Below are 27,434 nucleotides of genomic sequence, written 5' to 3'. Positions count from 1 at the left end.
GAACCTGTATTGATCTGCTGCCAGTGTTCACAAAGCACAGCTGTAATTACACTAGAGTGTTGGAGTTCTTTCAAACTCTAGCTATGCCTAACTTTTCCCAATAACTATAATAAATATTTTATCACAGAACATGTATTTGATGGCCTACTGAGATTTTTCACAGTGCATGTAAGAGTTTCTAAGATGATAAGGAATGTAACATCATAAATTTTTCATGTGATAGAGGTTCAAGGTAATTGATTCCATATTTTTAATCCGAACACTAAAAAGCAAGATTATCAAGATCATTAAATATTGATCTATGTCATAATGTAAGATCATAATACTACTTTACATAAAAGGTCATTTCCATCTAGTTGCAGAGCCTAGTCTGTGTGAGCACATACTTTTTTTTTTTTTTTAATGTCCACACAGGTTAATTTGGGGAGATTTGTTAGTCTGGCAAATGTAGGCCACAGCCAGATAAAATTCTATCTAAATACTTAGGATCACTATCAAAATTAAGGTAAATTTGCTAGTACAATGAAACCAAGCAAAAGTAACATTCCATGAGATGCATTTCCCCCCCCCCAACATTTCTTAGTCTAGGCCATCGATTCTACAGTACCTGGAGCACATATCCACGAATATAATCCTGAAGAGTCCAGTCCAAGGCATGAAGAATCTGTATTACCTCCTCTTGTTTCAGTACACTGAAAAGACGATCTAAAAGAATTTTAAGGCGAATGGGAATAGCTTGGGTCCCGTAGAGCATGAGACTGCTGATATCAAAAACCACATTGGACTGGACTATCTCCACTTGGCTAGTTGGGTACACATTTGGGATCCTCAATTTGCTTAGTGCTGAAAACCAGACATAAGAAGCATTTTAAAGAGGTGATCTCAGTTCAGAGGCAGTCACTAAACTAAAGTCTGCTTATGCCAACCAAGACAAAGAAAAGCTATTAATAGTTTTACAATTTTGATTAATCCAATGACTTCCTGTTCATTCCCACCAAATGTTTTTTTTTTTTTTTTTTAAGCAGGAACTATTCTGCAAGAAGTGAAATGAACAGGTCTCAGAGTCTTCTCTCCCATCTTTTCTTCACTCACCTACTGAAGTTGATGAGCAGTGAAACTGCCACATACAGGAAGGGAGGGGAATAAACAAGGGACAGAAATAATCCCCCAAACAACATAACTAGTGACTGAATAACAGAGTTGACTATCCATCATAAGCAAAAAGATATACAAATAGTTGCTTAAAAAAATTTTTTTTTTACCATGTGCCACCCATCCATGTCTGCACTGTTCACACTGCCGGTGGTGTATTTTTCCTGGTTTGAAACCTTGACAACTACAGTTCAGAGTGCATCCAATAGCCTGCAAAGTAACAAGCACAATGGTGTATAGCAGATAGATGACATTTGGAACAACAGCAGCAGGGTGTTTTGTTTTCTTTTTTAAAAGCCCAAGCAGAAAGGATATGATCAATTTCAGCATGGGAAGATAAATAGTTAATTTGGCCCCTGAAGCCATTAATGTATCCAATGACTATTCCCTGTACCCAAAGAAGGAGCTCATACATAAGGCTGAAATAGAAACAGATTTCTTTATTAGAAATAGACACACTTGGTTTACATGCAACTCAGAATCCGAAGAGCAAACTCTTCAGAGTAAGTGTTACAGATGCTCCATTTAGAGCAAAAGGGATAAAGGATTAGAACTGTGTTGCTTTTAAGTGCTAATGTATTTGAGCACAGAGGTAGGGCTGGTTAGATAATTCCCTATCTTCTGGCTGGAGAAAGAGAGGAAGCTGTTTGGCAGGCAGCTGAACTTAGTTTATGGTAAAGCATCACTGCTACATTTGCAATGCAAATTAAAATGGAGATTCATGACCTCATCTTAATCATGTTTTGGGTGAGTAAACAACATCTTTTGCCTCAATCTACCTGTTGTTGAACACATAACCCTTCTTCTATGCCTGACGGTAAACCCCATAACTCTCCTTACAGGGCACTCCTGAAAACTATTTTCCCCGCAGCCCCTGTTGTTCCAAGCAAGTCTAGTTGTTGTGAACACTTCTCATTGTGGAGCTGAAGGGTAATGAAAAAGATCAAGGGAATAAAGATTTTTGTGTGAGGGCAGACAAAAAAAAATTAGTCTCTTTCCGTCTAGAAAGGCAAAGGTGGGGGGAGGGGGTGTCAGGAAATATGATCAAAGCCTATAAAATCGTGAAAGGTATTGATAGGGTAAAGCCCAGACTCGTTCGCCACATCCCAGAATATTAGAGCTAGGGAACATCTAACCCCTGGAAGCTTTAAGAGAGGTAGTTTTAGAACAAACAAAAGGAAATACTACTTAAACAGCGGGTAGTAGACATAAGGAACTCATTACTCAAAGAGGTGGCAAAGATTGAATACAAATTGCTTCAAGAAGGAGACATCTATTAAGGGAACCCAGGGAAGTTTGGGGGTACAGCCCTTATCTCTTACATTAACTTCAGGAAGGGCAGACCTACTATCTTTACCGACTGCTCAAAAGGAAACGGAATTATGGGCAGGATGGACCCCAAATATGACCCTGTGTGATTCTATAACATTCTCCAAGTGGAGAATATGGAACTTAGAAATTTTATTGACTAGATAGCAGATTGCTAAGAGCAGCAACACTGCTGTCTTGTAGATGAAGGCATTGTCTTATTATTCCCACTATATAGATGAGGAAACTGAGGCTTAGAAAGGTTAAATGATTTGCCCAAGGCCATATAGGTAGTGTTGGAGCTGAGATCTGAATGATGGTCTTGTTACACATCTGGTACAAAGCAGGGGGCTGGGAGCTCTATCAGAATAAAAGAATGTTTAAGATAAGAGACTTTTGGTGATCATATAGGCCAGGCCCCTTGTTTTAAGAAGAGAAACAAAGTGATTTGATCAAGGTCACACAGCCAGAGCTAACAGCCATGCTGGGAGTAGTATTCAGCCCAATAGTTCCCAGTTCAGTGCTCTTTCCAATACACAACCCACAGTGCTTTCTCCATACACAAATATGTAAGATAGGCATGAGTCCAAAGTGCTCTCACTGACAAAGTTTTGGAAATATTTAAGTTTAACTGAATTTCTCAGACCTTCCCTTCATCTCCAATCCTCCAGTGAGGGATAAAGGTCTAAAGAATGAAATGAATTATTAAATAGCAAAAAGCCCTCACACGAGACCTGCCTGTCAGATATGAAACACTATCAGGAGTGGTAAAAGCAGTACATGGTCTGTTTGGGCCAAGAACACAAGGCATCAGTTTGGAAGAATTGCATTCTGTTTGGGTCAGGGATAGGATGAAGGCACTGGAATTCACAAAAATATTGGGTTCACTTTTAGTACTGGTTAACAAAATGACTACCTTACCTTTTGGGGGCTTTAGTGCTTGCCTCCAGAAACATAGGGATAGTGCTTATTTCAAAAGTGTTTTGAGATCCTCTGAACATGAAGGAAGAAAGGAATCTGTTATCAGGAATTGGAAAACCTGCCCTTAGAGTACGTATCGGGTGCCTCAGCAGTGATAATTAGTGACTCTTTCACTTTAGAATTTCACATCTCTACAGCCTGCTCATTTCCAGGATTTATTCTGAATGAGAATGACATATTAGCATGCCTGGAGATACAAAGATGGCAGGAACTAGGCAGACTTCGGTTTTCATCTGAAGGATTGGAACAGGAGGTAACAGGGTGTGCAGCTGACTGGAGTATTTCTGCATAATCCCTCAAAGAAGTCATCCTCAAACGATAAAAATAGGGGGAAAATGCTTTTAGCTCCTTGTAAAAGAGGAGAACCCATGAGGATGTGGGATAGTATTAATTAACTACTTTTGTTCCTATAACAGATCTATTTTAACTTTGTTATGGAAACACGTGAACAGTAAAAAGTCACACACATCTAAATCAAAGGTTAAAAAATAATGAATAAAGTTCGCCTTTACCTAATAAGATGTCAAAACAGAAATGTAGTTCAATTAGTTCCAACAGTTCAGACTCCCATGAAAAGCTTTCAAGGTAAGCTGCTGGAGAATCGGAAATCTTGCCCTCTGGCTATTCTGAACACACCTAGTGTCCGGTGGTCATTTATAAACAGCAGGAGTATTTCACAACTTGCTTTAGCTCCAAGGCTCTGGGATTTCATCAGAATGGGCACCCCCTTCACCAACAGATTGTGACCACTATAAATTTTAGTAGACTGCCCTCACAAATTGTTGGGACACAAATATTCATCATTTATAAGCCAACTGGACCACAAGCCTTTCTGAATCCAGCTAACCTGTCTCTCAAATGAAAAGGATGTGTTCCAGTTTAAACTTGGTCTTTTTCATTTCTGGAGAACCTGACAAACTCTACACTCTGTTAGAATGTCACTATGAAGACTAGGTCATTCTTAGCTTATATTTAATAAATTAACCTCTTTAGGATTTCTTTTTTCTACATTTCTTTTCTCTCAAAATGACTACAAAAATAAGAGATTTAACATTTCCTTTTCCTCTGGCATCCAATTTCCCTTAGAGTACAATTTACTCTTAAAACAAGATGTCTGGATTATAGTTGGTTAATTCATATTTCAGTTATCTGCAATCTGGGAAAATTATTAATAATATTAATACTAATGATAACAATAATCTCTCATATCACACTTTATAAAATACTTTCCGGTACATTTCTCACTTAAAAGGCAGGAGACAGAAAGCTGTACTTTGAAGCCAGGAAAATCTGGATTCAAATTCTGTTAATATCGTGCTTTGTGACACACTAGGGAAGTCGTACAACGTCTCAAGGTTCGTTTCTTCATTTCTAAAATGAGAGGTCTATGACCTCCTAAGGTCCTTATCAGTCTTAAATCCATGCTTTTGTGATGCTTATCTTTAAGGTACTTAAAGATCTAAAGATCGTATAGGTCAGACCATGTCTCAGAAAGGTTAATGCCAAGGTCAGTGGGCTACCAAGGGGAGATCTTTTGATTAGACAGAGACAGACACACAGATTCAGAAGACAGGGTATGACTAGGGTCCTCAGTGTTTATCCTTCATACATGAACTTCTTGAGAGCAGGGATTGTTTCATTGTTTGTGAATCCCAGACGCAGGTACTTAATACTTACTGACCAATTAACTTAAAGGGATGTTCAAAAGGAGCTTCCCATGCATAGAGTGAGTTCTGTGCCAGAACAGCATGGCTCCTATTGACAAATGGCAGCTTTTGATTCACCCCAGCCTAGGAAATTCATACATGTTGTTGCTGAGTTGTTTTCAGTCCTATCCAACTGTTTGTGATCCCCTTTGGGGTTTTCTTAGCAAAGATACTGGGAGCACTTTGCTATTTCCTTCTCCAGTTCATTTGACAGATGTGGAAACTGAGGCAAACAGGATTAAGTGACTTGCCCTGGGTCACACAGCTAGTAAGTGTCTGAGGCCAGATTTGAACTGAAGACAGAGAAGTCTTCCTTACTCCAGGCCTGGTGCTCTATCCACTGTGCCACCTAGCTGCCCCGAGATTCACATATATTTGAATGACTAATTCCACTTTCCTTTATGAATGGGACTTTCTGTCTTGAATATCATGTAACCTGGTCACTTCGTTTTAGAACCTTTCATTTCTCATTCAGGATTTCCAAGAAATTTGTCAACAACTCTAATCTTCCAAAACTGGGTTTTATAAGCTATATTCAGATCAGTTCTAACTTAACCCATTTTAACAAGAGATAATGATGCTAATTAAGCATCTAGGGAAATAATCTCATCTGAATCATTTATTAAAAAAAGAATGCTGATTACAGTGGCTAAGAAAGCTTCTAATTTCAGAGTATTTTTTCAACAAGCAAGAAAGTCACAGAATCCTACCAAGTTGAAGAATTACATTCTAAAGTAAAACTAAAACATTGAAAGTCAAATAAAACTGAAAAATTCTAATCAAAGGACTAGATAGAGATGCATGTGGAAATTAAAATGGAAAACTCTTTTTAAAGTTAAATCCTTTCACTCAGCATCTTAATATTTCTTCCATTCTCGAAAATCATAAAGCATCGATGTTTAAAGCATTGTGGGCCCATCAAGTTATTACTATTATTATTGCTCTTTCATTACTCCTCTTCTTAGTCATTCTAATATGCTTTAAACCAGTACTGAAAATTCTGGTGTCCACAATGACCCAAAGAATCTTTGTTCATGATAGAGCTGTAAGAATCTTTTGGCCACTCAAGGCCCAAGGAAGGATACTGACTGGACCTTGCCTGACAGGCACATTTGGGGGGTCCATCAGTGAGGAGGCAGCTGCTGCATCCACTGTTAGAGGGACATGTACCTTGAGTTATTTTTCAAGCTATAAATGACTGCATGCACACTTGTAGCTAGCCAGTCAAGATATGCTTCCTTGAAGAGAGGACTTTCAAGATAACACTTCTATTTAGCTCTGTGACAGGATTTTAAGAAGCAAAACTACACTCATTTAAAGCAACTGCAATCCCTAGCATGTGTAACTGTGATCACATTACAAAAAAAGAAATCCCAGAAGATCCTGGATGACCCAAGGCAGTGGGGAGGGAGACCTGAATCCTGTCTACTTCTCAGGGATGAGGTGCTGGACTAAAGATTATAACCACCCCAGGGTTCTGTCTCTGATCTGCACCATAGCTTTAGGCCAGTTAATTAACAGTTCCTATGCCTCAGATGCCTCATCTATAAAATGGGAATAATACCTGCCACCTACCTATCTCAAAGAAAAGTTTAGGAGAATTAATGAGGTAATAGGCATACAGAGCTTCAGAGAATAATTACCACGTGGTTGTAATTATTAGTTTGATAAATAAACCAGGATTTTGTTTTTTTCTAGCACAAACAGCTCAACTCCTGTCACCACCAAAAGAAATTACCAGGGGAAAAAAAAACCCATTAACAAAACATTCATTCATTTATTAAACAAATATTTACCAAGTAACCATGTGCAAAGTCTGTATTCCACCCTGAAGGGGCCTAAGAAAAGATGAATAAGAAACTATCCCTGCCCTCCAGCAGCTTACAATTAAGTGAGGTGATTACATACATACACACACACACATACTAAACTACAAGGCAGATCATGTCAAGAGTCTAAAGAGGGAACTACTAGGGAGATTTAGAGGAGACAGAAAAACCAGCTGGTTTGAGAAGATAGACAGACTGGGGATGGGGGGGAGGGGACCATGAAAGCTTAATGAAGGAGGTGATGTTTGAGCTGGGCCTTCAAAGATGGACAGGTAGGCTTTTTAACACAAATTCTAGTCTCTAAGTGAACAGTCCCAGAATGAAATAATAAAATGGAACATTTTGTTGTTGTTGTCATTATCATACAAACCTGGAAATCTGCAGGATCACAGGAGCTCAAATTTTGAGCAAAGAGGGGCCCAAATGGCTTTCTCGAAAATTATCTATTGCCAAATCTGATGTTTTGCTTTTGGCTTTTTTTTTCCCCCCCAGCCCTCATCCTACTTGACCTCTCTCTGCAGCATCTGACATTGCTGACTGCCCTCTCCTTTTGGACAGTCTCTCTTCTCAAGATTTTTGCGACACTGTTTTCTCCTCCTACTTGTCTTTGACCATACCTTCTCAGTCTCTGTTTCTGGATCATTATCCATAATCAGGCCCCCTGTGGGATAGTCAAGGAGTGTGGCAGTAAATATCTAACAACCGGCTCTCACTTTGTTCCTACAAATGTGCATAGGACATGCTCTTAAATTTAATCTGCATTAAATATTTAACAACTGGCTCCCCTCTCCCCCAATGTACACAGGCCATACTTATAAGTTTAATCTGCATCATGTACATTTCTCCATCACTTTCTGAAGTCTAAATCATCAACAAAACAATTAGTCGGGACTTGATTTATAGCATATGTCAATTTCTGAGATGTAAATACTCAAGATAAAAATTTAATGATCAGCTCTTGTGAGCCACTTCAAGCTGGCTCCAGCACACACCTGGAGTAGTCTAAGTCTCTTCTTTCCTATGCCTTCTTCTCCCTCTCTGCTCCGGTGACCTCATCAACTTCCTCAACTTTAATTATCATCTCTATGCAGATGGCTCTCAGCTCTATACATTCAGCCCAAATCTTCCTCCTGAATTGTCATCAACTGCTTTATTGAACCTTTTAAACTGATTATCAAACAGACATACCAAATTCAATGTGTCCAAAACAGAACTCATCTCCTTCCACCCCTGCATTCACTAATACCCTTATTTCTTTTGAGGGGTTCATCATCTTTTTTAGACTCCAAGTTTTACAATCTCAGCATTATTCTCAACTCCTCAATCATTTCTACTTCCACTATATTTCTCGAATCCATTGCTTCAGGTCCTGTCCTGTGGCTATACTATTACAATAGCCTTCTACTTGATTTCTCTTGGCCTCAACTCTCCCCCAATACATCCTCCAGCATCAAAGTGACAAGGTCAGTGCCACTCCCCTACTCAATAAACTCCAAGAGCTCCCCATTACCCCTATACCAACTTCGCAGTTTAAAGTTAACCTTTAAAGCAGGGATGTTTTTATTTTTTGTCTCCACATTCTTAGCACCTAGCACAGGGCCGATAGGTAATAAATGATTGCTGACTGTTCAGTCCTAGTCCAATCCCTTCAATTTTACCAATTTGGAAACTGAAGCCCAGAGTAAAGATTAGATAACTTGCACAATGTATCCAAAGATATATTTCAAAATACTAGTAAGATTGCATTCATCTCCTTACTTGAGTTGACTATCATAGTTTAAACTTTCCATATTTTTCTTTTTAAGGTATTCATTTATTCTTTCAAGTATTTTCAAGAACCTAATATACAGAGGCTATAAAGGAAGCATAAAACATGGTTCCACCCTATTGAGGTACTTATAACTTCACCACAGAGACAAGCACGTAACAGGAAAGAATAAGGAAATAACAGAATATACCCTAAATGTCAAACAATGAATCCTAATGGCATTGTGGCCAGAGTTCATGGAAGGATTCATGGAAAAGACAGTACAGAGATTAAGACCTTTTTCTGGACATGGTCAATGGGAGAATTTATTTTGCTTGACTACACCTGCTGTAACAGGGGTTTTGATTTTCTTGCTTTGTCAGTTGGGGGTAGGGGAGAAAGAGATGGCAGATCCAAAAATAAAATAAAATGTAATTAAGTAAAAAGAAAAAAAAAGAAGTGTGGGGAGGGAGGGGACAACCCAGGGAAAGGTACAGAAGTGAGAATTAGGATGACTTGCTTGGATAAAGGGAACGATAAGAAGACTGGCTTCCCCGGAACAGACAGATTCATCTTGTAATGTCTTATATAAGATCAACTTGGTTTGGATTTAAGCCTACTGGTAATAGGAAAACTTGAAGATTTCTTTTAAAAAAAATCAGGAAAGTGATTTCATATAATCCACTTTTAAGAAGTACAAGTGAGGTAGAGCTGGGAGATGAGATGACTAATTAGAAGGTAGTAATTAAGATGTGAAGTGATGATGATCTGTTACAATAGGGTGGTAGCACTGGGCATGAAAAAGGATGGTTCCATACAAGATACATGTTAAAAGAAAACACTGGAAAGTGACAATAAATGGCAAAGAAGAATGAAGAGAAAAGGGAGGGGGACAGTCAATAGTAACGTGAAGATTCCATCCTGGATTATTGGAGACGATGGTGGTACCTCTAAGAAAGGGCAGTTATTGTGGCAGACAATAATTTGACAGAGTTGTGTGTGACGTGTTTGTGTGAATCTTAGAGAAAGGAAGTTATAGTTCTGTAGCTATCCAGTGCAGACAGGTGACTAGTAAATTCCTTTTTCTTTTGATCTCTCTCTAAATACAAGTATAAACCTCTCCCCCCAAAAAACATATAACATTCATGTCTTCTTTTTATTTTCAAAACTAATAACTTCAATGACAAGAAAAGAAATTTAGAGAAAAGCAGTTTTAAATATAGAGTATTTAAAACAAAGCAAAACAAGACATTTCTATTCCTTTTCAAGACATACGTAGAATTAAAAACATTTTTCACTAACGTCTTCTGTTTGATACTAAAAATAGGAATGTACGGTAGCAATCTTCAGACACGCTTAGAAAAGTCAATGGGCAGAAATGAAGTGCACTTCTGGATTGGTATTTTGAATTTTACTCAGCTTGGAGACTCAACTCTTGCACTTTGAGATGCCTTCAATCCTAAACCATTGTCCATGAGGTAGGCACTTAGCAGAGCTATAAACGGCTGCACTGGGATCTGAACTTTGCTGAGGAAGATCCAATACAACCTACTGCCAATTAAAAAGAAAACCAAAACCAAAACCATGAGCGGTGCCATCCCATATTAATTCTCTATAAGTTCGGTTTCAGTTTAATTCCCAGGATGCCACTGAAGTCCAAGGCATAATTAAACGAGGAATGCCATTCCAAACAAACTGTGCGTGCACCTAAGGAAGCCAGTACGTATATAATGAAATGTCAAAAGCACCAGAGTAAGAATTTATCCTTCAATGAAAAATGGAAGCGACAAGGCAGGGCCTCCAATCTCTGGAATTAGACGCTTATCTCTGAAAGCATAGGGAAAATGTTTCTGAAATACTGGGGGGGGGGGGAGTGGTTGGCTGTTGGTATGAAGCAGGAAAATCATTCAGATGCTTATTTTCTTACACAGCAGGACAGCAAAAACTATCTACATGGGATAAAGGATTAGAGTAGCTACAGCCATCCTCTAAAAAAAAACCCCAATACCTATTGTTAGGTCCAGTTGAGTCAAAACATACATGTGACAACCTTTTTCCACATGGTATTGTTTTGACAGGGTTTTCTCTGTCTGCTGTGGACACAGTTTTCTTTCTTTATTTCTGTTGAGTCCCAAATTGACTGAATAAGCCTATTCTCACCCCGAGGCAATGTTACCACAGTTTACAATAATTAGACCATGTATGGACCTAAATGGTGTTGCGACTTGTTTGGCTATAACTGTGAAGAGTTTTGAGAGGTCAGAAACTGGACACTAAAAGAGTCTAGGCTTCCTTTTTGTTTTTGTTTGTTTGTTTTTTTAAGATTTTCTTGTTTGGCTGAAATGGAAGTGTATACCGGGATGGAGAAGTACTACCGTGCTCTAAGTCCAAGAATCTCCAGAATATGGAAAGTTTCAAAGATTAAGAGGGTAACGGGAAATACTGCCTTTAAGTCAATCTCCATTTGTAAAAAACTTTAAAAGTACTGCTATTAATAGTGACCTGCCAGTTAATTCTTTTAAACTTCTAAATAATCTCTTGAAAAGCTAACATATCTCATGGAGAATTTGTAAAATTCCCCAACTTCAAAAAAAATTGTTTTTTAATGAATTTTCTCCCCAAACAGTGACCCACAGCAGTGAAAAGAGGGGAGTTCTGGACCTGAAATAGAGAGGAAAACGTAGGGTGTAAAAGAAGGGTGACATCTCTAAAGAAGGCAGCTTATTATAAAAGCCACCTCTAAATGGAAATGTTCATTTTTGGCGAGGGGGGGGAAGGAGAGATAAAAAAAAACAACAATAACAATCACAACCACCATTCTTCTGGCAAGTCATTTACCATTTACCCTACAGGGCCCCTCAGGGCAACTTCTGTTAATGAGCACTGTCAAAATAATTACTAAGGCCACAGACAACTGCTGCTTTTTTTTTTAAAACGTCAGCAAATACTCTATACTGTAGTTCAATTTTACTGTCAAATTTATGTTGTGGGCTCCTCATATCATGTATGTTTAATCCCACACATTTATAAATCACAGGCATGTTTTGAGGCTCAGTTATATACTCCACTACATCATACGTAGGGTTATGACTTCTTGTACCTCTAAGTAAGAAATCAGGAAGACATTCTTCCTTTTGCTGGACATTTTACAACTGCTTGGCTACTCAGCTCAGACCGACCTTAATAACAAACTGCCAATCCGCACCGTACTGAAACACATGCAAGACTGGAATGTGTCTAATACTGCAAAGAGAAAGAACCGTTTTGGGGAGCTTATCTGCAAGTCATTACTTTGCAGAACTTCTCAAAATGGACAAGGGAAGCCATTTCTAAAGCAGATAAGAATCCAAACTAACAGATCATGGTTTGCTATCTATTGAGCACCAATTAGTCATTTCAAGCTACCAAGCTTTCTGTTCAAGGTTTAGAAAGCGGCACACTCCCCAAATTCTTATCAGTTTAAATATACTAAATGCTTCCAGATGATATTACAAATTATTTAAAAGATGACGCGTCATCACAATTACACGACAACTACATGTATGAACTATACATATGCTACTGTACATTTTCTTGTATACACATTCAATACTTTTGATAATTTAACTTTTTGGATGAAGCAATAATATCCATTTATTCAACAGCAGCCTAGATGAATTATTCACTTTTACTGGTGAAATCAGACTTATTAACAGTTTTTCTTCTAGCATTAGATAAAAAAAGGTAATAATCATCATGATCCTTTGTAATTCTTTTTAAGAAACTAGCTGTATGATCTAATTTTTCAAAACCAAAGTCTTTAAAAGAAAAAACTAAATTTTTTTTACTTTAAAATTTGTACTTTTGAATCCATTTCATGTTTTGTAACATTTAAGTGATGTGCATTCCTGAGATGGGCAAAAGTTATTTTAACATTTAAAATATGGTGGTTGTTTTTTTTTTTTCCTCTGCCAAATGCACTATAATGCTTAGATATTCTTTTGGTTAATTCCCCGAAATTCTCAGGTTTAAAAAAAAATCCCAAGTGGTAGATCTTTTCCCCTTAAACATCAGAGTTTATGGCTTCTTTCTGTATGCTTGTTCACACACCCTTGAACTAAAACTCTTGGAGAAAACTGTGCAATTATTATGCAAAAGTCTAAAGATAAGTTAAAAGTCAAACCCAACATTTGTTATGGAGGAGGGTTTGCACGGTATAATAGAAAAATGACAATCTCTTGAACAATTTATCCAAGTCATTTAATAATTAAAAATTTTAACCGTGGTTAAATATACAAAAATTCATTTTAAAAAATCCATACCTCCAACAAATGGCAGTAATTGTCACAGAAACACACATGTATGTATGCACAAGTTTCTCAAAATATCTCTTCTGCAACCCACCTCCAACAGGGTTTTCCCAGAAAATCTGTGGGTCCCTCCTCCTTAGGACTCCTAAGTACTAATAGGAAAGCTGGTTCTGACCATGAATTGGAGAGAGAGATTCTAGGAGCCTGGACTTATTTAAGTGTTCTCATCCTCAGAGGACTCTAGTGAATATAACTATAAAATCTGGAGGAAACACACACACACACAAAATACAAAGTGTGATTCCCACCTTCTCCTCCCTCCCCTCCTCCAGCAGAATTTTATTCATACAATTAAAGGCTGTTAGTTGGCATCCCATTTAACCGTCAAACTTCGACCAGTGGCAGCTCCAGAGCCACAAAGAGAGGCACTAAATGAGAAGAACATGTTACTACACAGCATTTGAGAAAGTTTGGCTCCAAGCTATGCACTGATTAATATCAGATCTCCTCCTTTACTTGCCTCTTGACAATCTTGTCACATCTGGCTGACAAATCCTTACAAGCTTATCCAAACCAAGGCAGCCCGGATCATGCTCCAGGACTAGCTGGAAGGAAGTGGCAACACCAGCCATGCATGGGATGTGCCATCGTGAGACTAATGAAGCTGACTCCGTTTGCAGACTGCAGGAACACTAAGAAACCCAGCCCGCCTCCAGGTTTTGCAACATAGAACAGAGTCAGCTCACCCAAAGATAAGACAAACAATCAGCTCCCCGGGTTCGAGAAGCTGAGCAATTATATGAATTTAAAAAGGGGAGGGGGGGAATTTATTACAGACTAGAGCAACTCTCACACACAACCCAATGAATATAGTACATAACATACAATGCCACTGTCTGGCCAATTCATTAAGCTACTTTACTTTATATCTCAGATCTGTGAGGTTTTTTTTAAGTGACAAGTGACCATTCATTTCAAAAGATTAAAAATTCAACGTAACTCTCAGTTTTAACTAACCCCGAGGAGATTTTTTTTTTCAGAAACACAATCCAGACTTTTACAAATTGTTCTGAAACTTGACGATCCGGACGGAAAGTAATTTTACATTTTCCCAGAAACTCTTTTACATCAGTCACAGCTCTCCTTCCTACCCTCTGTGTTACAGAAAATATTTGGGAAATGGTGGGGACGTGGTAAGGGTTTGGGGGTAGGGGGAAAGACAGTAATTGCCACTCTGCTTTCTGTATAATTCTGCCTAGCAAAATGATAATGGATTTAAGTTTACATTTGAGGCCATGTTTAGTTTTCCACAGGCAACCAAATCTAGCCAGAAAAAATAGCCTGTCTTAAATGTCAGCTATTTAGCTGCTTAATTACTTCAAAGAAAAACACTCCACAGAACCAAACAACGCCAAGTAGATGCCTACTTCATTTGGAAAAAGTATTACTGGCTTTAGTTTTTGAGAGACAGAGAGAGTCAGCAATGAAATGTGTCTAAAAAGCAGACATGGGGCTTCGATTGCTGAACACTTAGACGTTCATTCCTAAAGAACTCCAGAGAGAAGCTGTATGGCTTTCTGGTCTCCCAGTGCATTTATACATCACAATAACTCTAATGTATTTGCTTAAAGCACTTGGCCTTAGAATACATTTAGGTCACAAATCAAAGATTTTTATTGTGATTAATGTATATCCCAGCCTTGTACAATTAGACATCATCAGGTTCTCTGGGTTTTCAGAGCCCAACCACTTCAGTCTGAAAACAATTACCCAACTGGTGTTTATACCTAGGTGCAGTAAGCTAAAATTTCAGCTTTCCCCCTTTGCAGACAGATTGGGAGCACACAGCCTAGCAGCCCAGGTATGGCAGCTCTTTTGAAAATTAACTCATCAAATGCCTCAACATGCTGCACTAGAACCCATTAAAGCCCAGACAACACTCCCCTCAAAGAGCCGCCTCCACAAACCCCATCATTCCAGCTGCAACACACACCCCACAGTCCCCAAAATGAGAAAAAAAGTTGCCCACTACAATCAGGCATTCCAGTGTCTAAAATGGGAACTTTTCTTACCTCAGCCATGGTGTTGGTGCTTATGTTTCCTGAGCTTTAAAAGAATTTCCCATTCCTCGGTGAGCTCTCCCAAGAAGTACTGGAAACACTCCTGTCTGTACAAGTACTAAGAAGGCAGGACCATCACCCACCCCTTTACTCTCGTCTGAATCCGAGCACCTCAAGGTCTGATGTACACTCAGCCCGCAGACGGGAATGAAATAAGATCCTCCCCCTTGGTGTTCTCCAGTACGAAGTTGTGTCTGCCTCTCTCACCTTTGCAGCAAGCTCTCATCTCTGTGCCCGGTGTGGTGTGTTCCAGCATGCCCTAGGAGTCCCAGAGCAGTCCCTCTCACAGCTGGCTTGAAGAGGGCATGACACTCATCATTCACAGAAATTTGATCAAAAGGAGTCATAGAGGCTCGAGGCACTTCTAATGCAGTCTAAGAAGATTCTCCCCCTGCTCGGGCAGCCTGAGTAATGCATTAAATCAATGCAGCTGACCTGAGGCCCATTACACTTTCCCAGAGAACACAGAACTATCTGCAAATAAGCTGAAGGCTTCAAGTCCCCCCTCCCTTTTTTTAGAGCACAAATGCATTCCTTTTTATGTCCAATTTAAAACTGTGAAGGTTTCTCTTGCACACTTAAGTGGAAAGATTTTACTTTAGAGGATGCAGTACAATCTTGACTGTCTACAAAGAGGGTGCATTCTAATGACATATGTTCTTATCTGCAACTTCTTTGATGGAGGTAGAAATAATGGGGGGAGGGATGGGATAAATTTTCTGGATGTCAGTAAAAGGGAGGAGGGATAACGTATGGAAATATTGTTAAATAATAACTAAACTAGGGTGGTCAGATGTGCAGAAGAACATAATATGGGCCTCCCGGAGCAGAGGGAGGTTAAGGGATAGGTTTCGAGGGCAAAAAAAGTCCAACCTGTGTTCAAAAAGGGAGGGGGAAGGGAGAAGTAGGGGTCGAGCCCAAAGTGGGGGGGTGGGTTGGGCTGTGCCAGAGCAAGACTAGCTCAAGGTCTTGGAAGAAGTCAGAAACATTGTAACTCGGATTGTAGCCTAAACCCAACCAGACCCAGCTTGCTGATCTCAGTGGAGTTGGAGGCCACAGGGGGAGAGCAAGAAAGACTGGGGGGTGGGGTGAGGAGGGGGGAGACTTCTCCTTCATCTCTTATGATCCATCTGCAGTCAACCTCAAAGGATTTAGTTCTGGAAGGTACCTTAGAGATCTGGTCCAACCCCTTTATTTTACTGATGAGGATGCTGAGGCCCAGAGAGACCACACAGATAGTAAGTAGGATAAATTGGATTTATTTTTTTCAAGGATGAACCTCAAATATGACTTTGGACCTCCCCTATCCAAAAGCATGTCTCCCCACCTGTTTCCCAATGCCTAAAATTCCTTTAATGAGAGACAAAGCCTTTTATACCATGATGAGATATAAGGGCTGCCTGGGCGACGGAACACACCATAACTGCAGTTCAAATGAGTGTCAATCAACCAACAAATGCAAATGGTATAATATTGTTTCTAGTTCTGACAGAAAGGCTTGGGAAGCAGGAGGGCACTGGGTGGCCAAAGGTAGGGAGAAGGGGAAAATGAGTTGCCCCTGCAGAAGTTCACAGAAAGGGTAGGACAGGATCTTCTAAGAAAACTCTTGCCAACCTCATTGTTTTATGGAGGGCTGGACTGTCTACATCCAACCCTGATAACCATTCTCATCTTTATTGCAGTTACCACACATTCCTATAGTGCTTTAACCTCACACAAGGCATGTATAAAAATGTGGCTTTGTTCCGTGGTACCGCTGTTCATCTTGAAAGGAAAATTGCATTAGAGCAGGACTGATATAGGCTGATTCAACTTTGTATGCTTCTATGAAAAAAAAATTAATGTCTAACTTTAATATGGCCAACAAAAGAGCTCAGTTACCAGAAGAACCTGTGTATCCTCATGCACCGTCTTCCATTTGTAGAGATGTGTTCAATTCCTGCAAATATCCCCATGATGGCAATGTCCACACTATAAAGTTTCTAAACACCAGACAACGGCCCATTCAAATCAGATAATATTCAATTTGACAAAATTTCATTCTAATTAAAGAACAGTATAGGCACTTGGAGAATGCTAGAAACTGAACTGGACTTGTGCATTTGTTTTAGTTAAATGTCTTACTTCCCACAAATTAAAGCTTAATCTAAATCAGTTTTTTGTTAACTTATCAGAAATGGGATAGGGTTTGAAAGATTTTGGTAAAGAAGGACATTGGGAACTTCCTGTGGAAAAAGCAAATAGGAGTGGCATGGAAAAAGAAAGATGACTTGGCAGTTTGTCTTTCCCAGCAGCCTTCCTCTCTTTTCATATTGCTTGACTAGCATTTTAGACCTGGAGGAGAACACAGAGATCATCTTTTTTGAAAGTGAGACCATAAGAATGTATATGAGTTGTCCAGGGCCAGGTGGGGCTCAAACCCAAGTCTCCTCTCCTTAAGCTCTTTCCATAATACTACATAGAGCACCTTCTACTTCACACATGTGATTCCACATGAGAGACAAAAACAAAAGGGGTGGCCAGTACTTACCATGCATATGTAGAGCCTTAGAATGACTTTAAACAGAAAGACTAAGTTTATAGTGCATTTGTGTGTCCCATAGAAATAAGTCTAATTTTTTGTACATCTGGGACCTATTTTGTCCCTTCACCACCATAAAAAGGACTTCAGGAAGGTAAATGAATTGTTTAAAAAAGGAGGAAAGATGGGTTTAAGATTAGGGGTCAAGAAGGATCACGATCAGTGGAACTATATGGCATCCTCTCCTCACCCCCATTCAGCTTCAAGTACAAAACATTCAGCTTGTGATAAAAAGAGAAACTGACTTTTCTTACCTGAAGGGTACTTTAGGAAAAGAGACGCTTTTACTCACTCACCATCCAGGAAGTTCCCATTCTCCTTGTACACTAACCACAGTTTTTCCTGCTTACACTGATACACTTTGCTCACCATCAGGAAGCCATGGTTTCTGATGCCTCACAATTAGTTTGGGGAGCAATACAGCATTGGATTGTCCCATCATTTTTGGTTGGGGTCAGACAGAAGTTTTATTGCCTGCTGAAACCTTTGGTGTAGCAGCATGTTGTATTTGCACACTCTAACTTGACAAAGTCAGGAAGTGCCAATGTTAAGAATTCCTACAGTAACAGGAGCTCAACCAAACTTGAACATTCCAAATGGGAATCCAAAATGTAAAACCACTGGTCAATTTATGCTGTGTTAAGAGCTTAACTCTTGCATTTTCTCAGCTGGGTGATTTTTTTTAAGTTTCCACTTGCATTACTATAGATTTTCAATTTCTTTTTTTAAAAAATGGGGGGGGGCAGATTAGAAAGAAAATAAAAAAGCTAATAAGAAATAAACCCACCAAGGACCACTTCAATGAAGACCTTAGAATCAAAGAATATTAAGGCTACCTTAGACATCATTTAGTCCAATTTCTCATTTTATAGATGAGGAAAGGGTGAGCTAGAGAAGGAAAATGACTTGCCTCCAGTCAAACAGCTGGTTAGTAACAGGGCTAAGACGTGAATTAAGAATTAACTATTCCATGTGCTGATATTTTTAAGAAACCAGCATTTTCTAAGGAGCATCTCTCTCTTTCCCTGAAGCAGTACAGAGAAGAGAGTATAAAGCAAGAATTCACAACTTTTTCTGATCCTGTATGTCATGGATTTCAGAAAATCTTCCCTTACCCACTATTCAATATGAAAAACATTCTAATGTTTACCATGCACATGCCTCAGATAAATAATCAGCCCCTAAAATCAAATATTGATTAGACACTTACTATGTGTTAGATATGTTTCTAAACACTGAGGATACAAATAGCAAAAACAGGACTTGCCCTCAAGGAACGTATGTTCTAATAGGAAGACAACACACATAAATCAGAACACACAAGATATATACAGAGAAGATGCAGAGGTTAATTTCAATAGGATGATATAGTTATTTGCCAAGTTTTCCCATATCCCTTGATAACCTTCTTGTATCCCCTGGTGGTTCATGTATTCCAGGTTGGAAACTTCTAGTGTGAAGAAATGAAATTCTTAAAAATCTACACATTGGGGTGGCTAGGTGGTGCAGTGAATAAAGTGCTGGCCCTGCAGTCAGGAGGACCTGAGTTTGGATCCGGCCTCAGACACTTAAGAAACCCACAAACAAAAAACCTAGCCGTGTGACCTTGGGCAAGTGTTACTTAAACCCAACTGCCCTCCAAAAAGAAAAAAAAATCTGCACATTGGCATAGCCATTAGATACTCAACTTTTTTTTTTTTAATTACACAACTTGGTAAAAATTGTCCTATGTTCATGTTCCGGAACAGTCTCTACCATGACTCATAAGTTGTAAAATGGTAACAGGTTGCAAGATGGCAGTTTCCAAAGGAAAAGTTTTTTTTAAAAAATAGATTACCCCAGTCAAGAGTGTAAATATTCTTTCCAATTTAGAGAAAAAAACAAAAACACAGGCTTTTGGAAGAGAAATCACCAAGATGTAGATGTATGGCATCAAGAACCATTTCTGGACACGTCCAGTTTTTGACTAAAAGGGATAAAGATTTGAGCACCAATAACAGATAGGACTTCAGACTGCCTTGGAGTCAGGAGGGAAGGTTTTCTGCTTCAGTCAGAAGAGGCCCTGGCTACCTGAACATTTTGACAGTATTGTAGAAAGCAACTCAACTATTTGTTGATAGGTGGCAGGAAGCACTGTACCAGTAATGGGTCTACTGACATAGGCAAAAGCCAAAATCAAGTTCTTTATAAGATGAAAGAATGTGGAGAACGATTTGTCTCTCCTTTATTGATCTAAGGATCAATACAGGAAGACGATGCACATTCCTCAGAAGACAGTGTGTCAGGAAACTCCAAGAGAGAAGATGAACCCTTCTACCTTCACCCCACTGCCAAAAGACATCTATCTAGGGGCAGCAGGTCTGGGCACATCTGGGGCATGAGATGGTGTTGGGACCTGATTAAGAGCAACAAGTAGGAGCCAAGACTCCCCCCTACGCAACAAACACCCTGGGTACAGATCATACTGCCACAGAGGCCAAATGTTGCAATTTCTATAGAGACTAGCTCAGAAACAGACTTCTGTTGAGAGAGAAGGATGATAAAGTCTAGCCAAGAGGTTGGCTCCAAGTTCTGCTGCCAAAATACTGTCTTGACTGTGGTTCCCATTCACACTGGTCCATTCCACTTTCCCCTCTTCTTGTCTGAATTTCTCTTCCTCTACCTTTACCTTGCATGTTGGAGAAAACGAAATTTCCAAGGCTGACGATGTTTCATTTGGTGTTTGCACCTTTAAAACGAGAGGAGATCAAAGCGCCCAGTGGGCATGTGTAATTTTATCTAGAGTGAAAGCATAGTGACTGGACTTTTTTTTTTGTGAATGAGATTTTCCAATCTTAAGTAAAAGAAAAGAGTAAGGGAAATGAGATATAAGTATGAGGAACCTAATCTTTAAAACAAAAAAACAAAACAAAACAAAACAAAATCTAAGCCCTACTTGGGTTCTAAATCATCTCTCATGTATCTGTCTTCAGCAGAGATGCAAGTTGGAAGTTTTTGTCCCAATATGAGAAAAAGAAAACAGGCATAAACAATGAAATGTAACCCCTACAAACTTGGGAAGAACACTTAGAAGTGAGTGGTTTTTAAGGTTTATTTTGTTTGAGGTAAGTAAGGCACATTTTGATTTGGGGAAAAAGAAAAAAATAGATTGCCTAAGTGGTTATCACCATTCAGATCTGCTTAGTGTGTGAAACTGACCTCCCTTTTTGCCAGTTACTTCATGTCAACTTTTATATAAGCTGCCAGCTCCAGACCTGGCTTTGCCACTAGCTTGCTATGTAACTTGGGAAAGTCACTGGACCTCTCTTGGCCTCAGTTTCCTCATTATAAATAGACTGTATTAGATTAATGTCTCAAAGTCCCTTCCAGCTTCAACATATGACAATCCATTGAATCATACTAGAAAGCTGGCATTTCTCTTCTAACCTTACAATGTGAGCAACGGAGCAAAAAAAATTACACAGGCTCATCTCTGGGAACTTTTAGTTCAGTTAATTTCTTGAGTTACATATTTGTATTTCATATTTGAAATATGGATAGAGGAAGAATGGAGTGAGAATCAGTTGTATAGAAACCAGGGCAGAAATAAAAGCTCAAACTCCAACCTTACTCTATGTAATAAGTTCAAGTTTTGACTCAATTTTTCTCCCCCCTTCCCATCTCACTGGCCTGCTGCCTTGAAAGCAGAGAAGAACCCTGTTCCCAGTTTCCTAAGGTGACACTGATTTGTGGTCTGTGCACCAAGAAAATATCCTAGGAAGAAAAAGCTATTCCTTCTTAACAGGAACCTGATCAAAGATAACAACAGATGGAAAACAGCTAATGTTGGAGGTGCTGTGAGAAGACAGACACACCAGTACATTGTTGGTGGAGCTGTGAATCAGTACAATAATTTTGAAAAGCAATTTGGAATTCCACAAATGAAATGACTAAAATGTCAATACTCTGGGAACCAGAGATTCTATTACTAGGTACAGGTCATTGATAAAGAAAGCCCCTATACCAAAAATATTTCTCGAGGAACTTTTTGTAGTAACAAAGAACTGGAAACAAAGTAGATGTCCAGTGAATGGGCAATGGCTAAATAAATGGTGGTACTGGAAGGTAATGGAATATTACCTTTTTGTAAGAAATGACAAACATGATGAATTCAGGGAATCATGGGAAGACTTATATTATCTAATGTAGAATGAAGGAAACAGCCATGAACAACCATGTGACTACAACAACATAAATAGAAAGAACCACCACAAAACAATCAAAATTTGTAAAATTTCAAACAACAACAAAAACAGGAAAGACTACAAAGAAGAGATATGACAAGACACCTGCTCCCCCTTCATAAAGGTGGGAAGTCCACAGTGTGGAATTATTGGGTATATGTTTGGATTTTCTAAATGTGTTGACTGGCTTTTGCTGGGGTTTATTCTTCATTTTTTGGGGGGAGGGTCACATGAGATGGTTCAGGAGAAGAATACTGGAAGAAATTTCAGCCACATAAAAACAAAAGAGATAGATAAAATGTTGTTGTTGTTTAAACAGGATGTAATTGTCCTGTTTAAGAATTTTTGCCCCCAATAAAATGGAAAACTAGCATTTGACTCTAAGGAGCAAATTGCTTCATGTCAAAATGGAAAAGTTCATGAATCAATAAGGTAATTCTGGTCCTGTCTAGGAAGTACTCTGAACACAAAGCCATTATCAAGAACACAGACAATGTAGAGGCAGGTAGGTAGTACAGAGGATGGTGCACTGGCCCTGGACGCAGGAGGACCTGAGTTCCTATCTCAACTCAGACACTTATTTGCTGTGTGACCCGGGGCAAGTCACTTAACCCCAATTACCTAACAAAAAGAAAGGAAAGAAAAAAAAGAACACAGATTATGGGACCTCTGACAGGTCTGATAGGTTCTCTACAGTCATGTCCTGGTGGCTGGTATCAAGTGCTACTCCCACAAAGTGACCCAATAGGCAAAAAGAAGATTGCCAAGAAATGAAAAATCAAATCCTTCATGAAAATTTATAACCACAACCACCTCATGCCTAGCAGATATTCTAGGGGATATTCCATTGGACAAAACTTGTCCACAAGAATATGTCCGATGCCCCTGTACTAAAATAAAATGTGTGAATAAGCCAAGTCAATCTTAGGTATAGGTGTAAGGAAGGTTTAAAAACAAGTAGTTTTTCCAGAAGCTAGTTTTAGAACTATTCTGCTGTTCCACAAATAAAATGTTGTTGTTTTTTTAATGGAAAACTGACCCTAAACTTCTACTATCCCATCTTCAAAGGAAGAGATGTAAACCTGTGTTTAGAGCATCACTTCTATCCAACGATTTTCTCTAAGTGCTTTTTTTTGGGGCAATCTTGATGGTTTTTATGAAAGAAAATAGCTTAGCACAAGGGTGAAAAGAGACCTCTAAAGGCCATCTAGTTCATCTGCTGGTCTTTACTTGGGCCTACATCTCTCAGATGTGGAGGATGTTGGGTATCTCCTTTTTGAAAGATCTAAGGAGATTTCATAATTTTCATGGTAACTAATAAGCCTTACTATAGCCAAGTTTTCTAAATTTTGTCTTTTGGTACACCATATATTACAATGATCAATCCTAGACCCTGAGGAGAAGTGAGAAAATGAATCTCCCTCCCCTTTTTGCAGAGGTAAGGGACCCGGCTACTGAATGCTGCATATTGTCAAACTCTGTCAATGTGCTAGATTTAGAGAAAAGCTTCTCTTTTTTCTCTCTTTAAAAAAGAAAGAGTATTACAAGAGATGGCTTTTTGGGCAAGGTGAGGGAAGATGGAGGAATCTAGTGACATAAAGACAAAAGATACCAAGAAAACTTTTTTTTTTTGAAAAGCAATCAGAATAAATAGAGCCAGCAACTAGGCAGGGTATACCAAAAAGAACTGATGTGTTCAATACAGTGGAAGAATTAAAAAAAAAAAAAGCTTTGCATACTATATAGCCCATTTGAGAGAATATATTACTAGATTACCTTAAATATAATCAGACAATGCTGTTGCACTGGTAGTTTCTGGTCCACTCTTATCTCAAGTTCTTTGCCCTTAACCTTTTTTATCCTTCACTGTTTCCAACTGAGCTTTGTCTTATTCAATACAACTCACAATTCTAGCTCATCAAGACCACTAAACAGCAGACCTAAAATAAATTCAAGGGCTATATTTCCTTTTCGTTCCAATGAAGTGGGGAAGAGGACTTCTAATATACTGCCGCAGGAATTTGGTTTGGGGGTGAGGTGAGTATTGACACTCATTATATTATCAGGTATAACTATCAGGAAATGACCAAATGCTAAACAAATTATACCATCCAAATGAGAAATGTACCTTTCAATGTAGTTACTTTGGAAAAACACCTATATAACCTAGAAATACAGATTGGCCAGCATGTGTGGAACCCTCTTATTAGCTGACTTCCACACCTGTGACACAGTTTTCTAAATATCCTCAGTGGTAGCCAATCTTCAACTTTTTGAGAGCAGACTTGAATTTTTTTTTTAACTGTCCAATATCATTTGGAGCTTTGGCTGGTGAATAAGGCAAGTGATTAAGCTGGGTAATACTATTTGGGTAAAAATGTAGGTGTGGTAATAAAACAATGAGACTTGGTTTCCTGTGTGGCTCATGTGTTAGCTCTGAAGGCAATTCCAAAGAGCAATTCTGAGCACTGGCAGCCTACCTGAAATCAAGGTCTACACCTCCTAAGGTGACTTTTTTGAAGGGGATGCTTCTCATTTGGAAGTAAAAGTTTCCATATGTTTGTTAAATTGATTTTTAAATCCCTTTTCTTGCTATCATGTATATGTGTGTGTGTGTATATATATATATATATAATATATATATATATATGTTAGATTAATTCAACATTCAACAACATATTAGGAAATGAACAGCTGGTTAAGAAAGTAATGTCTGAGAATGAGATTTCAAATTCTTGAATGCAGTTTACAGTGTAAGAATGACCTGATTTCTGGATTGGAAGCATTAGGTATAGGGGTCTTCAATTATGCAAGTGTGCACTCTGTCTAAAGCACAGTAACTAAGTTCCTGATCTTTCTTGATAATTTTATCCTCTGAAAAGTAGTGAGAAATTCTATTCTGGATCTGATCATCAACAACAAGAAGGAAGGAGCTGCTGCAGTGGGAATGATGGGAAACTTTCAGGGAAATGACTGTTCCATCTAAAAGAGGAAAGTTGGACACAGCCTCTAGATTTTGAGAGGTCAGATTTCAAAGTAGCCAAAGAAAGGATAGGTGAGATCACATGGCCTGAAATTCTACAGGGGAACCAGTGCAGGAGGAAAAGGAAGTTGTCAGTAATGAAATTCTAAAAGGCACTAAGAAAACCAATTTGATAAAGAAAAAAAAGGGAAGCTATCTGGATACACAATTGTGGATACACAGGGAACTGCCCCACCAAACTAAAAGATGTACTAAAACTAGGGCAAATGACGAAGGATGCTACAGTCTCCTAAGATTCATGGCAGAATTTCTAAAGCTTAGAATCAGCTGTACTTGGCACGGAAAACTAAGAAAGCAAGGGGTTTCCTTCTTGCCTACATGGGGAAGAGGAAAGAGGAAGGTCAAAGAAAAGAAAGGACCACTGCTGGGGATGAATGACGTGATGATAACTGATGATGAGGAAAATATAGAGCTGCTCAGCTTCATGCTGCCTATTTTCTGTGTCAAGTAAAATGGTTTTATTTGTTGTTGTTTTTTAAAGCAATTGGGGTTAAGTAACTTGCTCAAGGTTACACGGCCAGTTATTTTGTGTGGGTGTTAAGTATCTGAGGCCGGAACCAATCCCGGGTCTCCCGACTCAAGGGCCAGCGTTCTTACTCACTGCACCACCTGGCCACCCTGTGGTTTGTTCTTTTTTTGAACTGGAAAGGTAAGAAAAAATGGCTATGGGGAAGGTGATAACTAAAATAAGTCAACAGATAGTAAGAGAACATGGATAGTTCATTCCTAGCCTAGATCACCAGACCCAGGTGATCCAAACTGAGATCTAGACTAGTGAAGAAATTGGCAAATGTAAAGCATGGAGAGGGGAAGACTTCATTTCAGTCAAGGCTGCACTCCTGACTTTAGACATTTTTTTTTTTAACCACAGATTTATCCTTTCTTCTCCCTAAAGCTTTTCGGTTTCCTTTTTGTGTGTTGTAAGCTCCTTGAGGACAGGGACTATCTTTCTTTCTGCTTGTATTTGTCTTCCCAGCCCACTACACAGTATGGAACAAAGTCTTTGTTGTTGCTGTTGAATTGTTCCAGTCATGTCTGACTCTTTGTGACCCCATTTGAGGTTTTCTTGGCAAGGTTTGCTATTTCCTTCAACTCATTTTATAGATGAGGAAACTGAGGCAAATAGGGTTAAATGACTTGCTCAGGGTCACACAGCTTCTAAGTGTCTGAGGTCAGATTTAACTCAGAAAAATGAGTCTTCTAAGATCCAGACCCAGTGCTCCCTCCACTGTGCCCCCTAGTTGCCTCTGAAGCTTAATAAAGGCATGCTGACTTGACTTGAAAAGCTACCACAGCATTTGGGAAGGGCAAATGCTACCCTAATTTTTTAAAAAAGGAAAAGAAATGAAATCTACAAACTGAAGGCCAGTGAGTTTGAATTCAATTCTTGGAAAAATTCTGGAATGTATCATTAAGTCATGGAGGAAAAGAAAACTGATCACAATGACTTAGCATGGCTTTCTCAACATCAGTTTATGCTGGAGTGATCTCTAAAACCTTTTTTTGACAAGATTACTAGACTGGTAGACCAGGAAGATGATATAATGAATGAATAAGTAAATGAATGAAAAAGCACTTATTAAGCTCTTATCATATGCTATGCTATTAAGTACTTTACACTGTGTTAAGCACTGGACATACAAATAGAAAAAAAACAACCACCACCACCAAGGAGCTCACTCTAATTAAGGGAGACAACCCATAAAGAAAATTTAGCTCAGGGCAGATGCAAAGGTTCAGAAATTCTTAAGAGTTCATTGGAGGGGCAGGTGACAAGGCTCAGGGGTTCTTAGGTTGTCAGCAGGTCAGATATTATGCCAAAGGGTCTGCGGGGTATATGATGCAGGGAAAATCTTTATAAAGCCGAGAAGTCTTCCATATCTCACCAGGAAGAGCAGAGCTGATGATTCCCATTTCATCCAAGCCATGTGAGTGGTTAAGCAGCCTACCCATATGGGTCCTGGCTAGAGGGGGGAAATTAAAACTTCAGGGGGAAAAAAGGGTGTCCCTTTGGTCTGGTGGTGGCATGTCTTCCAACTAACTGCACGGTGAAAATGAACATAATGAATTTTGTCACTCAGAGTTTAGCTGACCCTGACAGAGATAGATGAAGTGATTACCTCTCCTTGACTGGAACCATTTCTGTGGTTGTTGGTAACCTGTATTTCTTTCTTATTAGTATCCTTTTAAAAATTTGCCTAGATTTTACCTGGAGCATTTGCCAAAGTCTTGTGTGCTATTCTTGTGAAATGATGCAGAGGTGAGAACAGACTTAGGAGGATTAGGATCTGGTTGCACTAGCCAGACCCAGAGTCATTATCAATGACTTGACATCAGCTTCTAGAAGGGCTATGGTGAAGTGCCACAGGCATCTATCTGTGCTCAGTTTTGTGCTATTTAACATTTGTATGGCACTGACACATATGGCATAACTTCTTATAAAATCTGGAAGTGC

At 39.0% G+C, this 27,434-nt stretch overlaps 1 protein-coding gene across 2 annotated transcripts in view; it reads right to left on the bottom strand.

The window, feature by feature from the left end:
- Positions 1-27,434, bottom strand: part of BNC1 (basonuclin zinc finger protein 1) — a 177,990-nt gene that overhangs the window by 10,684 nt on the left and 139,872 nt on the right. Inside the window, exons 1-3 of one of the 2 annotated variants that reach the window (XM_069098709.1) lie at positions 15,085-15,345; positions 1,263-1,362; positions 608-843 (exon numbers count right to left, since the gene is read on the bottom strand). In XM_069098709.1, the coding sequence (XP_068954810.1) occupies positions 608-843; positions 1,263-1,362; positions 15,085-15,093 (345 nt within the window). In that variant the 5' untranslated portion in view covers positions 15,094-15,345. Of the gene's footprint in view, positions 1-607; positions 844-1,262; positions 1,363-15,084; positions 15,346-27,434 lie in introns of those variants that run through there. The other variant, XM_069098710.1, reaches the window with a different exon arrangement.

This window comes from Petaurus breviceps, unplaced genomic scaffold (genome assembly GCF_028583685.1).
Source record: "Petaurus breviceps papuanus isolate PSGF00001 unplaced genomic scaffold, PetGlider_PUasm1.0 37, whole genome shotgun sequence".
NCBI classification, from domain to species: domain Eukaryota; kingdom Metazoa; phylum Chordata; class Mammalia; order Diprotodontia; family Petauridae; genus Petaurus; species Petaurus breviceps.
This window is presented reverse-complemented; position numbering and strand designations above follow the sequence as displayed.